The 17,362-nt window shown below is 52.6% G+C and overlaps 1 protein-coding gene across 3 annotated transcripts in view; it reads right to left on the reverse strand.

Annotated features, from left to right (window-relative positions):
* Nucleotides 1-17,362, reverse strand: part of Tmem132d (transmembrane protein 132D) — a 484,753-nt gene that overhangs the window by 254,818 nt on the left and 212,573 nt on the right. For all 3 annotated transcript variants that reach the window (XM_004843985.4, XM_087198439.1, XM_021257665.2), the window contains exon 3: nucleotides 12,997-13,143. In XM_004843985.4, the coding sequence (XP_004844042.2) occupies nucleotides 12,997-13,143 (147 nt within the window). The remainder of the gene's footprint in view (nucleotides 1-12,996; nucleotides 13,144-17,362) is intronic.

Below are 17,362 nucleotides of genomic sequence, written 5' to 3' on the forward strand. Positions count from 1 at the left end.
CATTCAGCCCTTTGAGACCCTTTGCACTCGCTTCAGGAAAAGCTTTCTGGGCAGTGCTCCCCCGGCCCAAAGATAAACACACACTGGCGACGAATAAAATGAATGTAATGAAAGAGTGAAAGAGACCGTGTCAGGGAAACCTGGCTTTCTCAGTGTTTGTGGCCTCATAGCTCCATCCCTGAACATCATCCTCAGGCCACACTGGAATTCAGATCTCGGAAACCGAGGAAACCGCAGGGCCGAGGTCACGCTGACCTCATCTGCCTCCTTCCTGAAGCACTGTCACCTCAGAGCAGGTCCCGGGGGTCCGCGGTGTGGCCGAGCCCTGCCCAGAGTACGGCCCTTGAGTCCCAGGGGACAGGCGCAGCGCCAGGTCAACAGGACCCTCTGTTCTTCATGAACCTAACTCTAAAATCTGGTTCTCCCTGGGTTCGGGGTCCTCACATCCAAAAGCTCAGTTGCATAAAAGCTTGGCTAAGTGACCCTGTGACACCGCTGTCTTCTGACTCTGTCTCTCGTCACAGGGGCATCAGCAGTGGACCAGGGAAAGTTGCTACCTTTTCTTCCGAGAGTGACATTGAGGTGACCTTGCAGAGTGCTTTTCCTGCATCAGCCTCATGGAGGTCAGGAGACCCTAGGTCCTGGCCAGGAGCGCTGGCGGGTGTGCGGAGCGGGGCTGACATCCTGGTTGAGTCGGGGTCTTCGTGCAGCCTCCGGCTGGAGCTCCAGTGCACCACTCTCCCTGCCTTGAGCCCAAGCTCTGAGCTTCCCCCCAGGAACCGGAAGTGCGCGGCTTTCCAGAGGCAGGGCAGCAGGAGCCATCTCCCCGGGTCAGTTCCCTCAGGAGTTGGAAGTCAAGGTGTCCTCGGCAGGGCTGGGCCCTCTGGAGGCCTTGGCGGGAAGCCATCACCACCACCTTCCCCTGTATGCGCGTGTCCCAGGCCCAGGCTCTGGTTCTCTGGTCACAGCTACTGCTTCTGTCACCAGAGCTCCAGCTGGTTCCCTCTTATAAGGACTTGAGATTTATAAAGCATGATCAAAAATATGGTGAAGGTGTAACTTAAAAAAAAAATTTACAGTAAAAGGCACATTGTCATGAATCCTCTTCACAACTCTCTGCCTCCTTTCAAACACACTTATCCAATCGTCCTTGCCACGTTCTAAAGAAGCCTTGGAAGTCCTTTGTTGTGGCTTGTATCTAGATGTCCCCCCAAAGCCTCATGTGCTCACAGGTAGGGCCTTTGGGAGGTGACTAGACCGTGGGTGTGTGGTTCTGGATCGCAGGTGTGTGGTTCTGGACCGTGGGTGTGTGGTTCTGGATGGGTTTGTAGCTGGATGTCATGTAGGGAGATGAAGCCTGGTGAGAAGAGCTCTCTCTCTCTCTCTCTCTCTCTCTCTCTCTCTATATATATATATATATATGTATATATATATATATATATATATACACATATATATATATATATATATCCCTTACTTTCCCCTGAACACTGCTTCCTGCCTGCCATGCCGTGGACTGTTTCTCATCTGCCAGGGTGCCTTGCCTTGGAACCAGCAGACCATGGACTGAAACCCGTACAAGCTGTGAGCTAAAATAAAGCTCTCCTTCTTTGACTTGTAGGTGTCAGGTATTGTGTCCCAGCAACGAGAAAGCAACCAAGACATCCTCTTTCTTGAGTGTCTTTAGTTGTGCTGTCATAGGTGACTTGATATCCTGATCAATGTTTCCCTTTCCTGGCCATTTTTATTTTGGGGAAGAGCTGAAAGTCACGTGGTACCAGATCCGGTGAATGAGGTGGATGAGGACACAGCCTCATGTCTTTTGGAGCTGCCCTTCCTCTGGATGGCACCAGCAGCCACATTGTCCATATTTTAAATCACACTTCTTAAAGACACTCATGAAAAAGGACTCCAGAGCTGCTTCAGAAAGTGGTAAGAATGATGAGATAAGTGTGTTCGAAGTGAGGAGGAAGACGTTGAGGGAAATTAATGGCAATGTGTATTTTACTGTAATAAATTTTTAAAATTTTAAACATGCACCATATATTTCAATTGCACCTCACCTGCCTGTGGACCTGGAAGGATCCTCTCCCCGCCTCGAGAGAAGGACTCGCTCCCCCTGCAAAGCCCTCTGACCCTGGAGGCTCGCAGGGGGCCAGTGTGGGTCACACGCCTGTGGGGTTGAGCTGGGTGAGAGGCACTGTTCAGCTTTGTAGGGGAGCAAGGTCCACTCCTCAACTTTGCCGGCCTCAGGTCCTAAGGTGGGGGAAGCATTTCTGCCTGCTCTAGGAGTCCAGAGGGTCAAGTGAGCTAGCAGTAGAGCAAGCAGAAGTAAAGCACACTGAAGAAGTGGCTATGAACTTGTCCATTAAGAAACGGGAGGCACTGCTGTGAGATCCCAGTTCTCACCATATTATCTCACATTTGCAAATGTGAGACGCTAATTCAGGTGCGCGATTTCAGGGGTCTGGAGGCAGATATGGTGTTTTATGGAAAGGTGATGTCTAAAGATAAAAGGACGCAGCACAAGCAGGAAGAAACAGGGCTGGCCTAGTCCCTGGGATGTGGCCAGCCACCCAGGGGCAGGCGATGCAGGCCTGACTTCAAGGGCATTGAGCCACTGCTTTACCCCATTAAAATCACACTTGACAATAAATACTAAATGAAATTTTCCTTCCCCATGCAAAATTCAATTCACTTCGTCCCATAAATCCTGCCTTAAGCGTCGGCTACAATTTCTTGGGCTCACAACCCCATCACAAGGTTGCTCTGAAATTAGTTTGGCGCCAGTTTGCTATGTGGCCGGCATGGTTGACTAAGGGACAGGGAACATCACGGTTGGCTTCTTTTTGAGGATATTTATGCTTTAAAAGAAAATCTCACTTTCAACAGCAGCCGCCTCAGCACTTGCTGATTTCCCTCAATTTTTGCATGATCCATCCTAACATAACTGTATAGGAGAACAGATTCATTCTAATCTGTCTTGCAAAATAGTCGTCCCCACACACCAGACCTCCTGAGCATTACAGACATTTCTCATTCCAACACAGAGAAATTAGCATTGCATTCCATTTCCCAAATGTCAACAGCTAAAATGCTCTGATGCATATCACTGCAAGATCATCATAATGCAACAGTTTTCAAAGAAAGTTCTTTTCCATGGAGAGCAAACAATTTCACTTCCTAATAGCTTGATGGTTCTCTTCATGCCAAGCCTATCTCATCCTTGAAGGAAAAGATTATACTTCTCTACTGAAAGTTGGTAACAGCAAGGACAATTAAAACTCCTGTGCATACTTTTTGAAACCAATAAAACTAACACATGTTTATTGCAGGAGGCTTGGCAAATGTCAGTAAATGAAAGAAGGAGTCTGAATGCTCCATGAGAATAAACAGAACTTTGGTTGTATTTAACTTTGATTTTCTCCCATGTGATACAGCATTCATGCATGGTAGGGACCCCAAATGTTTAGGGTTTAAATTCAGGAAAAGATAAATGCCATCCCTGATTTCGTTGTTATTACAACTGTGTTGGACTTCACTTCAGTCTTTCGACTATGTTGTATATGTGTCCACATATACACATACATATGTATGAGTTGTGGCCATTAATTAGCAGATTGCTAGTTTATACATTTTATTTTATGCCTTTTGAACATCCTAGTAAGCTGAGGATGTTTTCCCCATCCAAGTAATTTGTTAAACATAGCTTTCGCAGCTCTGTTACATTTTGGTATGTAAATATGCTAAGGACATTTAATGATTCCTGTCTTCTTAGCAGCTAAGGGATTTCAGTGTTTCTGTTATCAATAAGAATGCAAAGATGATGTTTCTATGTAACATTTCTAGCTATTTATTTAAGTAAATTCCTGGCATATATGACCAAAAGTTTAGTAAACATTTTAATAAATCCTGGTACCTCTTGACATATTGATTGCCTTCCTCTCTCTCTCTCTCTCTCTCTCTCTCTCTCTCTCTGTCTCTCTCTCTCTCTCTCTCTGTCTCTCTCTGTCTCTCTCTCTCTCTGTCTCTCTCTCTGTCTCTCTGTCTCTCTCTCTCTCTCTCTCTCTCTCTCTCTCTCTCTGCATTCCTGGGGATTAAACCCAAGGTTCTGGGCATGCCAACAGGATGAACTGCTTTTCCATATAAAAAACTTCAGTGAAGTTTTTCAGTTGTTACTCATAACCACGGGAAGCTTTAACATAATATGCTTTCCCCAACTGTGGCAGAAAACAAGCTGAGGCTTCCACAAGTTAAAGACATGCTTGTCTCTTACAGGGACTCCTTCACTCTGAACTTCTTTTAGGGAAGACGTCACTAATCTGCTGTGTTCAGGTGGAACTCAGGGGCCCGTGCCCTGGCAGGATCAACCACATCTCTACTGTCCCCAGCTCACAGTGAGATGTAGTGCGTTCTTTAATACTGCACATGGGACAGTAGCAAGGGCAGCCATCCACCATGGGCCATGCAGATCTGCGCTCAGTGTGGCACCTGTAGGGTGAACAGTGTCCCTTGCCTTCAGCACATGTCTGAAGCACAGTAGTGACCAGAGGCGCTGCTGCCTGGTTTTCAGGGCCGATGAAGGAAGCACAGGATACCTTGGCACAAGATTAATCCCGTTTTGAAAACTGCATTTCAATAGAGTTGCATTTCTGCCTTCTTAGGAATTGCATCTGAAGACACTAAAGACATTATTCTGAGAAGGGCTCACAGACAACACAGGCCAGCTTCCCTGGCCCGGGCAGAGGCCCTGCAGTGGGGCTGCACCCTCACTCGGACACCCTCAGGCCTCTCCCCCTCCCTGCCCAGATCAAGCTCACTCAGACCTCCATCTGGAAGGCCGCTGAAGGGCAGGGCCAGGTCCCTGGCCACGGTGTGCTGTCACTGGAACCCCAGCTGGCCCGCTCTGAGCCAGGCGTGGGCTGTTAAGTGGGGTGTGTGGGAAGCACCACCATTTCTCAGGGTAAAACGCCCGACGCAACCCTCTTCACGTGCTCCCGCGTGCGCCAGGGCCCCGTGTCCCTCCAGAGCCTGCAGCAGGTTCTGCCCTGCGGTCTATCCCAAGAAGCACCTAACGTTGTATCACCCACACTGCGTGCCTCCTGGGGCAGGCCCAGCTCAGGCACCCCACAAGCACAGCCCCAAGGGGCTGCAGATGAAGAAGCCCCATGACCACCCGACCCCAGGACGGACACGGAGACTTCGAACCCGGAGGTCCAGCTGATTTCTGGGGCACGTTTTGAAATGGATCCCGAGCAACTGCATCTCCTGAACGATAGGAGCCGCACCTCTGACTGGAGTATTTCAGAATTCAGATGACAGTGGAAGGGGCTGCAGTGGGGTCCAGGGCACCAGGGACTTTACTTCCACTGAAGCAAACTAGAGCTGCCCGCACGACAACGCTTGAGTGCACGGAGCCACCCGTACTCATTGATCGGGCTCTTTCGCTTAGAGAAACAAACCTTTTCAAAACGGGAGGTGAGAAAGCCCTGCATGCGCCCTGCATCAGGGGCTGACTAATGGGTCGCTTCTTCTGCCTCTGATCACGAAGCCTCTAGAGGGATGCTAAGGGCTCCTTTGAGAAAGAAAGTTTTACACTTGATCTTAGCCAAAAGGCCGAGAAACGATGAGAAAAAAAAAGTTTTGAAAACTTCCAGAAGAGTGAGTTTATACATTTTAAAAAGGAAAATTCAAGTAATTGAGAAAGTAATCAGATTCTGGGTAAGTTAGATGATCCTAGTGGGAAGTGAAAGTCAACTACCTGGAGAACTAGAAATTGTTTATAAACACATTCACAAAAATGTGGCATCCCGTGTGTCTGGCCTTTCACTCAGCACACACGCTGCATGTTTCCTGATGAATAGCTAGCTTGCTCTTTTTCACTGCTGAGTTGTATTCCATGGGGGGCACAGTTTGTACATCCACTCACCAGACGAGGAATATCGGCTTATCTCCAGTCTGGGGCTATTACAGAAAAAGCTAAATCAGAGAAACAGAACAGAGATGACTGTGTGCCTGGATAGAAAAAGGAATTCAGTCCACATGGGCAGAAGGAAACTTCCTGGTGATGGAGGGAGCCACACTGGAGATAAACCAGACATAGTTCCTAAAGCTCACCTAACTACGTGCTTAAACTGTTTGCTCGCATAGCATAAAACTTATGACTTGAGAGCCGAGAAGGCCCCACGGAGGACACGAAAGTCCCACATCGGCACTGCCCAGACCCCGACGGGTGTCACCGGACATCCCCAGGTTAGGAAGCCTCTGCCCAGCTGGCCCACGTCATGGAGGCAGACAGATGCCAGAGAAACGACAGAGACGTAAGCCGTGACCCTGAACAGCAGAGGAGGCCCTGGTCCAAGGGAGGGAACCAGAGTGAAGGGACGAAGCTGGGCGGGATTTTCACAGTGGGACTGTGAGGGGGGCCCTTCAGATCCACCCCAGGACTTTCCTTTGTCTCTGGTTGTAATGTCCCAGGAAACAGCGTACTCCAAAGGGCTCTCCAGGCCCCTGAGAAACTCCAAATAGCAGGAGGCGAGCCTTCGTCCCCTCAGGTGAACACCCTGGGAGCTGGGCTGGCGGGTGCTGGACAGCCAGCTCACGGCGAGGGGTGAGGGAGCTCCGAGGCCCTGCCACCTGCGGGCCGGTGAGGCCAAGCACGGCCCCACCCTGAGAAAGAGGACGCGCGCACCTCAGGCCGAGGCAGACAGCCATCTCCGTGGTCCCCGCAGAGCAGCGGGACTGAGACGGCAGCGTGCGTGAGTCTCACACGGGAAGACACAGGCTCGAACACGGAAAAACAGACGTGGGCGTGGGTTCACCGACAGACGGGCGGGCGGAAACAGGTGCTGATCTGACTTTCCCTCTGGGGCTGCTGGTGAGGATTTCCACACTCACGGGGGACACTGGGGTCCATGCACACCCACACATTCGCTGAGCGGTCTCCGGGAAGACACGTGGCCGCGCCCGGCTTCCACGTGGAGTGGCGTGTCACTCGTCCCACTGGAACGTTCTCCCCCTGCAGACACTCCGGGTAATCTGGAACGGGCAAGTTCTCCTTCCTCAGCAAACAGCAGCAGGCTCCAGGAAGTCACCCAGCCCCGACCCCAGATGCTAGCTGATCTACATGTTCACAAGGGACCTCGGTAAATACCAGCAAGCCGCACAATGAGGCTGCTATTGCTAGCAGATTATGATTTAGCGAGTTTGCTACTTCTGGGTCTGTAGCAGTAACAGCAGCGGTTCCTTCAGGATCAGGCCCCGGGGAGCTCCTTCGGCAGAGAGACAGGAGCAGTAGCACTGCTGACCCTTGCATTGGAAGTGGGTGTTCCGTAAACAGTCTAGACTGGGCTCCCCACTTGAAGGTGGGAGACGTTAAGCACCCCAGCTATGGGCGGAATAAAGGTAAAGCGCACAGGGTGAATTAAGGCGGCCTCACACTCCCTCAGCGGTGAGGTCTCCCAGCTCCTCCCGATCTCCTGCAGGGCCCTCGGTCTCTGTGACAATTCTTCAGTCAGGGGCAAGGGTGCCGGACCATTTAGGGCTGTCAGGAAGCCCGCTTCCTGGAGGCAGGGCCACTCGTCATAACTTCACGGCGCTGTCACCGGCGTGGCGCTGCGTGTCTGTTTTTGGGTTTCAGGAGAACCAACGGACCTCACCAACTGCTGGAAAACTCGAACCATGCAATGAGGAGGTTTTCAGAAAGAACCTTCCAGGTCCCCCTTCTGCCTCCCCAAGCCTCATCCTGACCCGGCCGAGCAGTGGCCAGTGGAATCACGATGCTGTCTCTTCAGCAAAATGGAATTTGCGGGGGGGGGGGGCAGGAATCAAACTCAGGATCTTGCGCTCACCAGGCAGGTGTGGCTCCACTGAGCTCCATCCCTGGCCCAAACAGAACTGTTTTAAATAGTCAGGCAGCTCTATGAGAAGTGACTTTTGCCTACAATCCGAGCCTGTACTCTGTCAGCCTTGCCCAGCACTGAGGTCCAGAGCCGCCAGGGACCCTTGGCACGGACACAGCTGGCTCCTGGCTCCGCTTTCCAACCAAAAGCCAATCCGCGCTCGAGAAGGGAATTCTTGGGACAGACCAGGAACAGAGGGAGCATCGCTATCCCTGGTGAGCGCACTTCTCCATTCCTCTGCCCCAGGTTTATTTATTGGCAAAATCGGCAGATCCTGCCATCTCTTCTGTAATTCAAGGCTTTTTGTCAGAGTTGTATTAAGGTCTTCGCATACTATAAAAGTCAACACTTTAAAGTACTCAATTCAGTGGTTTTTAGTTTACTTGCAGAGCTATAAAACCACTATCGTATCTAATTTTAATAATTTAGTTCCTCCCAAAAGGACCCCCAGATCTACCAGCAGTCTCTTTCCACACCCCCATGAGTCCCTGATCTATTTGCATAGCTATGAATTTGCCTAGTGTGGACATTTGGTGTAAACTGACTCCTACAAGATGTGCTCTCTTATGTCATGTTTCAATCACTTAGCACAGCGTTTCCAGACCCGTTCAGCTGTACTATGTACCAGTACTTCTCTTTTTCACTGCTGAGCAATATTCCATCTTATAGACATACCACAGCTTTGTTTATCCACTCATCAGTCTTTGGGTGGCTGGTTGTTCCACCTTTCTGTTGCTGTGAACATTTGCATACAGTTTTTTGTATGGACTCTTGTTTCCAACTCTCTCAGGTCCATACTTAGCTGTGGAGTTGCTGGACCCAGTGCTAACTCTGTTATCTCTACCTGCTCCTGCTGTCATTTTTATTTTTAAAACAATACCCTCCTCCGATTTTCAAAGGATTATCCTTCTTATTTGCATGCATTTCTCATTCTTCTTCCTAAATTCTCCTCTTTCTCCTAAAGTTTTCATTGTCAGACCCTGACTTCATTTTCTAGACTGATGAACGTAAAGCCCCTGTGTGTTCCAGCTCCCAACCACGAGTCTTCAATGGCATCTTCTTCCTGCTGACTTGATTTCTCTTTTATGACACCACGCTTCCTTTACTGTGGAGGATCTGAAATCTCTTTTTGATTTATTTATTTTTATTTTTTAAAGTTTTTTATTCAGACAGGATGTCACTATGTAGTTCAGGCTGGCCTTGAACTCACTGTGTAGAATGCATAATGGCCTCTAACTTGTAGCGACCCTCCTGCCTCAGCCTCCTGAGTGCAGGCATTACAGGTATGGGCCACCAAGCCCAGCTGAAATCTCTACGTGACTGTCTTGGTGATGTTCCTTAAATTCTTTGTCCTACATCTCTAGGTGTTCTGCCTTCTCCGTGTCTTGCCCCAAGTTGTATCCAGCCCCGGGGATGGAGCCCGGCAGGCCCCAGTCCAGATGCAGACCCCAGGGCTACCTGGAGCTCAGCCTGCCGGGCTCCTCCTGCTGTCATCTCAGCAGGGCCTGCATGGTTTAGGGTTCAACCTCTCCTCTCGTGTTGGCTGCTTCTCTTTGACAAAGGGGACCCTGAGGTCGCTGTCTTCCCATCTGCCTTCTGCCTGCACCCTAACAAACAGTCCTCCAGGTTCCCACACAATGCTGATGTGGGTTTCCATGGAAACCCGGGAGCGGGCAGGCGAGGTGAGAAGCTGTGTACACCCATCATCTGCCAGAAATCCCCCAGCCTTTCTGCATAGCCTGCCGCAGTGGACTTGCCGACTGCCCGGCCCTTCCAGTCTCCTCTGTTCCTCTGGGGCACCACACTGCTCTGGCTGCCTGTTGTCCTGTGAGGTCCGGAGTGGCCACATGGTCACACTCTGACCAACAAGATGCAGGTGAGAAGGAGGGTGGATGGAAGTTTCTAGGAAGGTTGCTCAAAATGAGTTTCCCAGCTAAAAAGACCTTTTCACTGTCACTTTTGTTTGGCTTGCAATGCAATGCAATGGCAGGCGCTCCCACAGCCACCTTAATCTATGAGGACATAAGCCACGTGTTAGTGGAGGGCAGAAGTGTGCTAGGTACGGCACACCCCGATGGCGCCGAGAGCTGCCACACACCTCGGCCCAGCCAGTTACTGCAGGGCTCCTTTGATGTTCGTGAGAAAGAAAGACACTTCTATGTTATTTGTACCATTCTACTTTGCTTCAGGAAAATCAAAGTTAACCTGAGGCTGACCACTACAGTCTGAGGTGTGTCTATCGGAGCCGGTGTGCTCCAGCTTTGAGTGCACATGCAAGATTTCAATCGCCTCCGCCTGCATCTGGAATACCAACTAAACACCAGCTCATTCTGTTACCTGAGCATATTCATTCAAAGTGAAATATATTAGTTATGGTGAACGGGAAATCAGTACTGCAGTGCTGAATGAACGAAGAGGGATTCCCTCGCAGCTCTGCTCTCCTGCCCGCCTCCCAGCGACCGGGAAGGAACTGACGCTTTAAAGCCTCGGTCCCCTAAGGGGCCACAGCCTGCCTGCGGAGCTGTCGCTGTCACCAGGTTCGCCCACACCCATGCGGTGCCCCAGTGTCCTCGGTGGCCTCTGTGGTGAGCTTCGGGACGCATGCGCGTCCACAGGGAGGGTGGCAAAGAGATGACGGCGTGGCTCTGGGCTCGTGCTTATCTGAGCGACGTGATGCCTTTGTGAGCAAGAGGCATTTGAGGAGGAATCACAACCGGTGACCCTCTGCTCTGGACACGTGCCGGAGAGGCCTGGTGCAGGCAGACCTGCGGGCAGGGCAGGTTCACTCGGTAAAGCTCCGGGGATGCGGTTCCAGCCCCAGACTCCTTCCAGGCGGGAAGACGCACTTCCAAGGAGATGGGAGCCCTCCGGCTCCAGGTGTCTCCTACTCCCAAGGCTGCACCTGTCACAGCCCCTTCAGTTCCTCAGTACCGCCCTCCACCCCACCCATGGTGGACTGCGACCCTCTCCTGCCTCTCCTTCGCATCCAGATGACATCGGGCTCGGCTTCTAGGAGAAGCCCTCTGGAGAGGGCAGGAAGTACTTATGAGGCCGCACTCGCAAGAGCGCCCTGCGTGAGGCGTCTTCCCTGAGCCCTAAGGAAGCGGCCCGGCCCTGCCTCAGAACCCGAACGTGGGAGGCTGATCTTTGGCTCTGCAGTTATCGGGAGACAGAAGTGAAATGGAAAGTTCAGCAGTGAGGAGAACAGCTGAAAACGTTAAAAAATACATTTTGGAAATCTCTCTTTCCTTCTGTACATCTTATCACGTAGGTAACACATGCACACAGTGAAAACTCTAATGGCCCACAGGACTCGCTTCCAGCAGAGAATCACCTCGGCCTCCCCCGCTTCCCGCTCCGCCCCTGGGAATCACAGCGGCCCTGTCCCTGTCCCCTTCTGGGACTCTGCTCATGACAGTCCCCCTCCCCTGTGTTTCCCCACACGGAGCTCCCAGGGACCTGCTGCACACCTTCCTGTGCTGGACAGGTATGCTGCAGACCACTGGGGACGGCCCTGCCAAGTCTGGATCCTAACCGGACACGAACAGTGGCACAACCCCTCCCAGAATGTCATTAACAAGCACTCATGGGCAGCCCTGTGGCTCAGGACACAGCTACCACAAGAGCTGACTCCCAAGCACAGCAGCTTCCGGTCCGATTTCCTCTTTAGGCACAAGCCTGTCAGTACAGGTACCCATCAGCACGCGAGCACTCACGCTCAGACAGGCATGCGTGCACACGCGTGAGCTGACAGGGCTAGATCACATGCACACACAATATGCATTTCTTTGTGCACTCACGCCTATAACATATCACAGACACGGCTGCGTGTGCACGCGTATGTGTGTGTAAACTTGCCTCCACCATCTGGACCCGCAGTAGTAACCTGGTCTCAGAACCCAGCTGGGGCCAAGAAAGACTCTCCCTGTGCGTGGCATCAGGGCCCCAGGCCTTTCAAGGGAGCACCTGGCTACTCCACAGAGGGGCCTCTCTCTGAGACGGAAGAGAACAAGCAGGCAGTTCCGCACGCGTGCCTCTAAAGACGCTCTCTCTGGGCCGCCGGGTTCTCCAAGCCTGGAGTTGGGAGGTCCACGTGGAACATTAGCCTACATGGTAACAGGTGGGAAGGGACCACCCTTGGAAGGTTCTACTCTTCCTCTCCATCCCTAGGACGAATGTGATTAATTCTTAATCAGAAATCCAACAGCAAAAAGAAAAATTAGACTGTTCAGTGGTTCAAATCCCTTACATTTCATGAACACTAACTGCTACTACTCATAATCCATGCCAGGAGACAGAAAAACAAAAGCACACGAGAAAATAAAAGTGTACTGGATCAGACCTTTCCCCTTAATTAGCCTCTTCTTCTGGGAAAGAACCAAACGGTCCTTCCCTCCACCCATCCACCCATCCATCCACTCACCCGATGTCCATGCATCCACCCATCATCCAGCTGTCCTTCTGCCCATCTGCCCGCCATTCTGTCTGTCCCCTTTAGAAGCCCTGCTGAGCCGGCACCTCATTTCCTCCAGCAGGCGTCAGCGGGGTCAGCCCGTGCCTGTGAGCATCGAGTTCCCCATTCTCAGCATCGAGGGAAGGACTCAAACACAGGCATCCCTCTCCTCTGCTCTGCTCTGCTCTGCTCTGCTCTACCAGTGAACCTTCGAGAAAAAGAACTCCTCAAAGCCGGGCCACGGGAGGGCGGGCGCAAACCAGCTCTGCTGCAGCCTGGCTCTCAGCTCCAGTGCTGCACACGGGGCTCAGAGGGGATTCAGATCAAATCCTCCCGAATGGGTTTCAAGTGCTCCTTAGTAATGAACCGAGGAAAACAAGTAATAGCCATCAATGAGATTCACTACCTCTGTATTTATTAAAGAATGGAAAATCAAAATACTTTCCCAACACTGAGCTATGAAGTTAGAGCTGCATTCTCGAAGTCATGTGTTACACAGGTAGAGCCATCCTTCCATTACTGCTCAAACTCTCGGTAATATCAGGAGCAAATATAAATCCAAGAGTGGCAAAAATATGTGACCATCCGGAGCAACGAAGCTGTCTGCGCCGCTGACAGGCACAGGCCCGGGCCGGGACTCACCCGCTCGCAGAGGCAGCAGACTTCCTGTGGCACAGGATGACGGCGGGGGCGTACTTCCCGGTGTACTCCGGGCTCTCCTTGACGTCCCAGGTGGAGGGGCTGCTGGCCCTCACCCCAACGATGCTCACACCCTTCTTCACCTTGGCCCTGTGGGGACAGGAAGTTCACATCTGAGACAGTGCTGGGCACCGGGTCGCCGCGGAGGCTGGGAACTTGGTGACCTCCCTTGCACTCGGCCGGGAGCTCATGCATGCTGGGATTCAAGAGCAGATTTTCAGTCACCTTCCAACCCATTTGTGCTACTCTCCCCATCTATGCCCACCCTTAAACAGGAGCAGTGCAGGGGCCTGGCCGTGAGCAAACAGCGGCTACATATGGAGATGAGTGGCCTCGTCCTAGTTTACACCACTAATTAAAACACAAAGCAAAGGTCTCCCTGAAAAGCCTTGCTCCAGAAATCAAACAGTACAAGCACATAAGCCAAAGTGCAAAACCAAGTTTCCAACACGGATGCACCTTCAGGAGGGGCTCTCGTGTGCCGGGCCCTGGGGAGCCCTGCCTGACCTAATGTCCCATCCTCTGAGGTGTCCCAGCTCAGGACAGGGACCCAAAGCTGGGACAGGTGCAGGATGCCAGCTAATTATGTCCCAGTTCCCTCACAAGGGCGCTATGCGGGCAGGATGTGGCACTCCAGGGAGTCCCACGTAGCCCCTGAGCAGGAGAGCAGGACGAAAACCCAGGCAGGACGGTGCCTGGCGCTGCCCCGGCTTCCAAGGAAACACCCGCCCGGCACCAGAGCTGATGAACGCGGCTCCACACACCCTCGGCGACGCTGCACTGCTGCACTGCACAGCCGAGTCCTGGTGCCCGGCCGCCCAAGCTCTGGGGAAAGCAAATTCACCGAAGTGAAGTGCGCGTCCGCTCCAGGTGCAGCCCCCTTCATCTCACCCTTTCTTCTGTTTTCTTTCCTTGTCTCCTCTCCTTTCCTCCTGTTCTCCTTTTATTCTATCCGTCCTTCCGTCCTCCATGTCTCTCTTTCTTCTTCCCTCCCTTCCTTCCTTCCAGCCCCGTGGAAGCGGACAGATGCCACCTGCACAGGTCTTTCCTCCTTGCTGGAGGAAGAAGCCCAGGATAATTCACTCCCTCGTGGGCCCTTCCCCTTCTCTACAAAACTTCAAATGACAGGGCACAGAGGCAGCGAAAGCCTATGGTAAAAAGTCAAGGCAACAGTGCGCACACTTGGATTTACAAACTGGCCCGTATGCTGGGAAAAACCATGACTCCTGATGTGCTTTCTCTTTTCCGTCCCTTGGGGATATGAAGAGTCTGGAAGCCTGCAGGCTGAGGTGCCTGGAAAGAAGCTAGAGGAGAGGTGGGTCCCCGTGTGGCGGGGCACCCCCAGGCTTGCCGCTGCTGCGTCTACGCCCACACGGACAAGGGCACAGGGCTCCGGCCTGCACCCCTAACCCCTCAGTAGCACAATCAGAGGAGATGAGCAAGGCCACCCCAACATCAGGGCAAGCGGGGCAGAAAGCGATGCCCTCATTCCCGCGGGCATGCAGAAGAGAGGGAACAGCCTCCCCTGACCGAGAACACCGTTCTCCACACGGTTTTGCACCTTACTGAACAGCAGAGAGCTGCCGCAGCTGGTCACAGAGTCTGGACGCCCTCCGCGTCCCCTGTGGGGGAAGGTGACTGCACCCAGAGTGATGCGCTCTGCACAGACTCACCGCCTGCTACGCAGTGGGGTCTGGCCAGAGGCCGTGGCAGGGAGGCGCATTCTCGCCCCGCTCCATCTCCTCCCTCGTCTCTCTGCTTCCCGGCCAACACAGGGTGATCACCGAGTCCTCCCCCTGTCCCCTTGTCCCTCCCTTGAGACCAGTGCGCCTCTGCGAAGCAGCCAGTGCCTGAGACAGGCCCGGTCTCCCTAGCCAGGTTGCCGGCAAGCTTGGCCAGGGCTGGCGTCGGGACCTGGGATTTCGGGGGTGCTCCCACCATGCCCTAGCTGTGAGGGACCCACTGTGCCCCAGTAGCACCTGCTGGGCAGAGGGTGCCATGTGGGGTCCACAGTGCAAGCCTGGGCCCCGGCACGTGCCATGGGGCTCCCGGGGGCAAAGACTCTGGGGCTGGCATGACCCAGGCTCTGGGCTCCTCCCGGAGTCCGTCTCAGCAGAGCACGCTGCTCAATGCCGAGGCTGCTGGCTTTCTGGGGACCTGCTGGGCCTGGGGGTGGCCCGGGCAGCCCAGACACACACCCTGACTTGAGCGGTCCACACGGTCAGAAGGAAGCGCTTTCATTTCAGAAAGTGATCATCACATACAGCACCATTTCACAGGGGAACACGCCTGTGTTTGAACAGTAGTGTACAAGGGAATATTTGGCACGCAGCCATTTCTAAACTGGGAATTTGGGGCATGGGTCAGAGGTCTCCTGACCTTCTGGATGCTTGGTGAAATGTTCAGAAAAACAAGCTGTGGCTACTGCTTTGCAGAAAGTCAAGGAGAGGTAGGCAACCGAGATGTGCGGTAAAAAACATTCATTTGTCATGGATAGACTCTTATAATAAAATGGATTCTAAGGCATCCCCATTACAATTCACCAGAATGATATTGAATCAAATCTGCCTTAAATAAGTAGGTCAACCACCTGCCCTGGAAATCTTTTTATGACACAGAAGATATCAGTACCTAGGCCCCTTTGGAAATACAAGGGGCTTATATTTTTCTTAAATGTTATATCTACATGGGTTGTTCAGAATTTGGATAATGTTTCTCCAGTGAATGGTTTTCCAGTAGTTAAGAAAGAACACAGTTGCTTCTTGAACCCATGCCGTACCCAACGCTTGCTGCTAACAATTCTATTGTGGCTACGTGAAGCTATCATTTATAGCATTCTTTCTTTTCTTTTTCTTTAAAGTTTTACATTTTTATGAGTCCATGTTGGCAGTACAAGATGACTGCACTCATCGTGGGGAGCTGGTGTGTGTTCACGACACAGCCTCTGTCCTTACCTCCCTTTGCGCCTCTGTGCCCCACCTCTCCCTAAGAGGAAACCCTTCTGAGCTGGGAACTGTGCTCCTCAGTCAGCACACGTTCCTGGGAGCAGGCACCTTGCCTGGCGAGCAGGTGGGGTCCAGGGAGAAGGGCTCGCTAGGGTCCACGGTGTCATGTGGGCACCAAGAAGGGTGGCAAGGGAGGAGCCGGGCACTCACTCACACTCACTAACCCGGCCCTGCAGGGGGTCATCATTCTGACATACTCGTCCCGGAGCCCAGAGCGGTACTGCCGGACACAAGGGCAGTTCTCAAAACTCGTGCAGATCGGCTCCTCAGGGTCTGAACCAAATGCTAATTTCTCCTTTGTTTATGACAACTGAGCTACTTCCAATCATTAACAGAAGTTTTATATCCTACTTGTGGTTCAGTAAATACAGGTTATACTGACAGCCTCATTAGGCAGAGATAAACAGAGCACTTGATTTCTGAAGACACTTCGCTGAGGATTTACATTTGACAATACATCTACCTCGGTGATAGGAGGAAAAGCTGTTAATTGTCCCCACAGTGTGGGCGCGTGGGGCGGACTGGTGCACAGAAACCCACTTGGGCTGAGCAGTGCACTGTGTCTGCAAAGCATGACAGAGCGACAGCTGCTCAACAGATGTACACACACATATTACACACGTGTGTTTCATGCACATAGCATGTGTGAAATGCACACACGCAGCATCAGGAACACAGCAACACACTGGGCACAGCTAGGAACCTGCGTACAGAATTGAGGTGTCCGCACCCCGATTTGGCTTCCCTGATCTGGCCCTCTGTCACTCTGGCCCCCGAGCGTGGAACTGCAAGTCCAGGGCTTCTCTCCTCTACCTGGCTACGAGAGCCCAGCCAGGCCGCCCAAAGCCGCCTGCTGGAGTTTAATCCTAGGCAAGGAGGCTTAGCAAAAGGAAAGCGGGCAGATGCAGCCCACCTGTGGCCTGGTCACACTGTGTCCCCTCTGGTCCTCTAGAACTAGCTCATGCAGGGCTCCCACCTCCCACCAGCCCCTTCTCTAACGAGCTGGAGGTTTTGCAATCAAGGGGGGCTGAGCTGCTGTGACCTGGACCCCGACACCAGGTCTCCCCCTGGGCAGGAGGAACTGTGCCCGTCGCTCCTGGGGATCCTCACTGCTGGCGTTCCAGGCCACAGTCACACAGGGATCAAGGCCAAGGGGGCCCTGCCTTTTGCAGCCATGGCTTTGCTGTCCAACAGCTGCCATCGAGGGGGACGAAAAAGATCGAACACCACGAGTGGCTTGTGCATGGGGGAGTCCCCATGTCCCCATGAGAGAAGCCCAGAAAGTGGGCAGTATGGCCTGCATG

This window comes from Heterocephalus glaber, unplaced genomic scaffold, assembly GCF_053883595.1.
Source record: "Heterocephalus glaber isolate CG9 unplaced genomic scaffold, H.glaber_assembly_v1.0 deba00001687, whole genome shotgun sequence".
Taxonomy (NCBI): Eukaryota; Metazoa; Chordata; class Mammalia; order Rodentia; family Bathyergidae; genus Heterocephalus; species Heterocephalus glaber.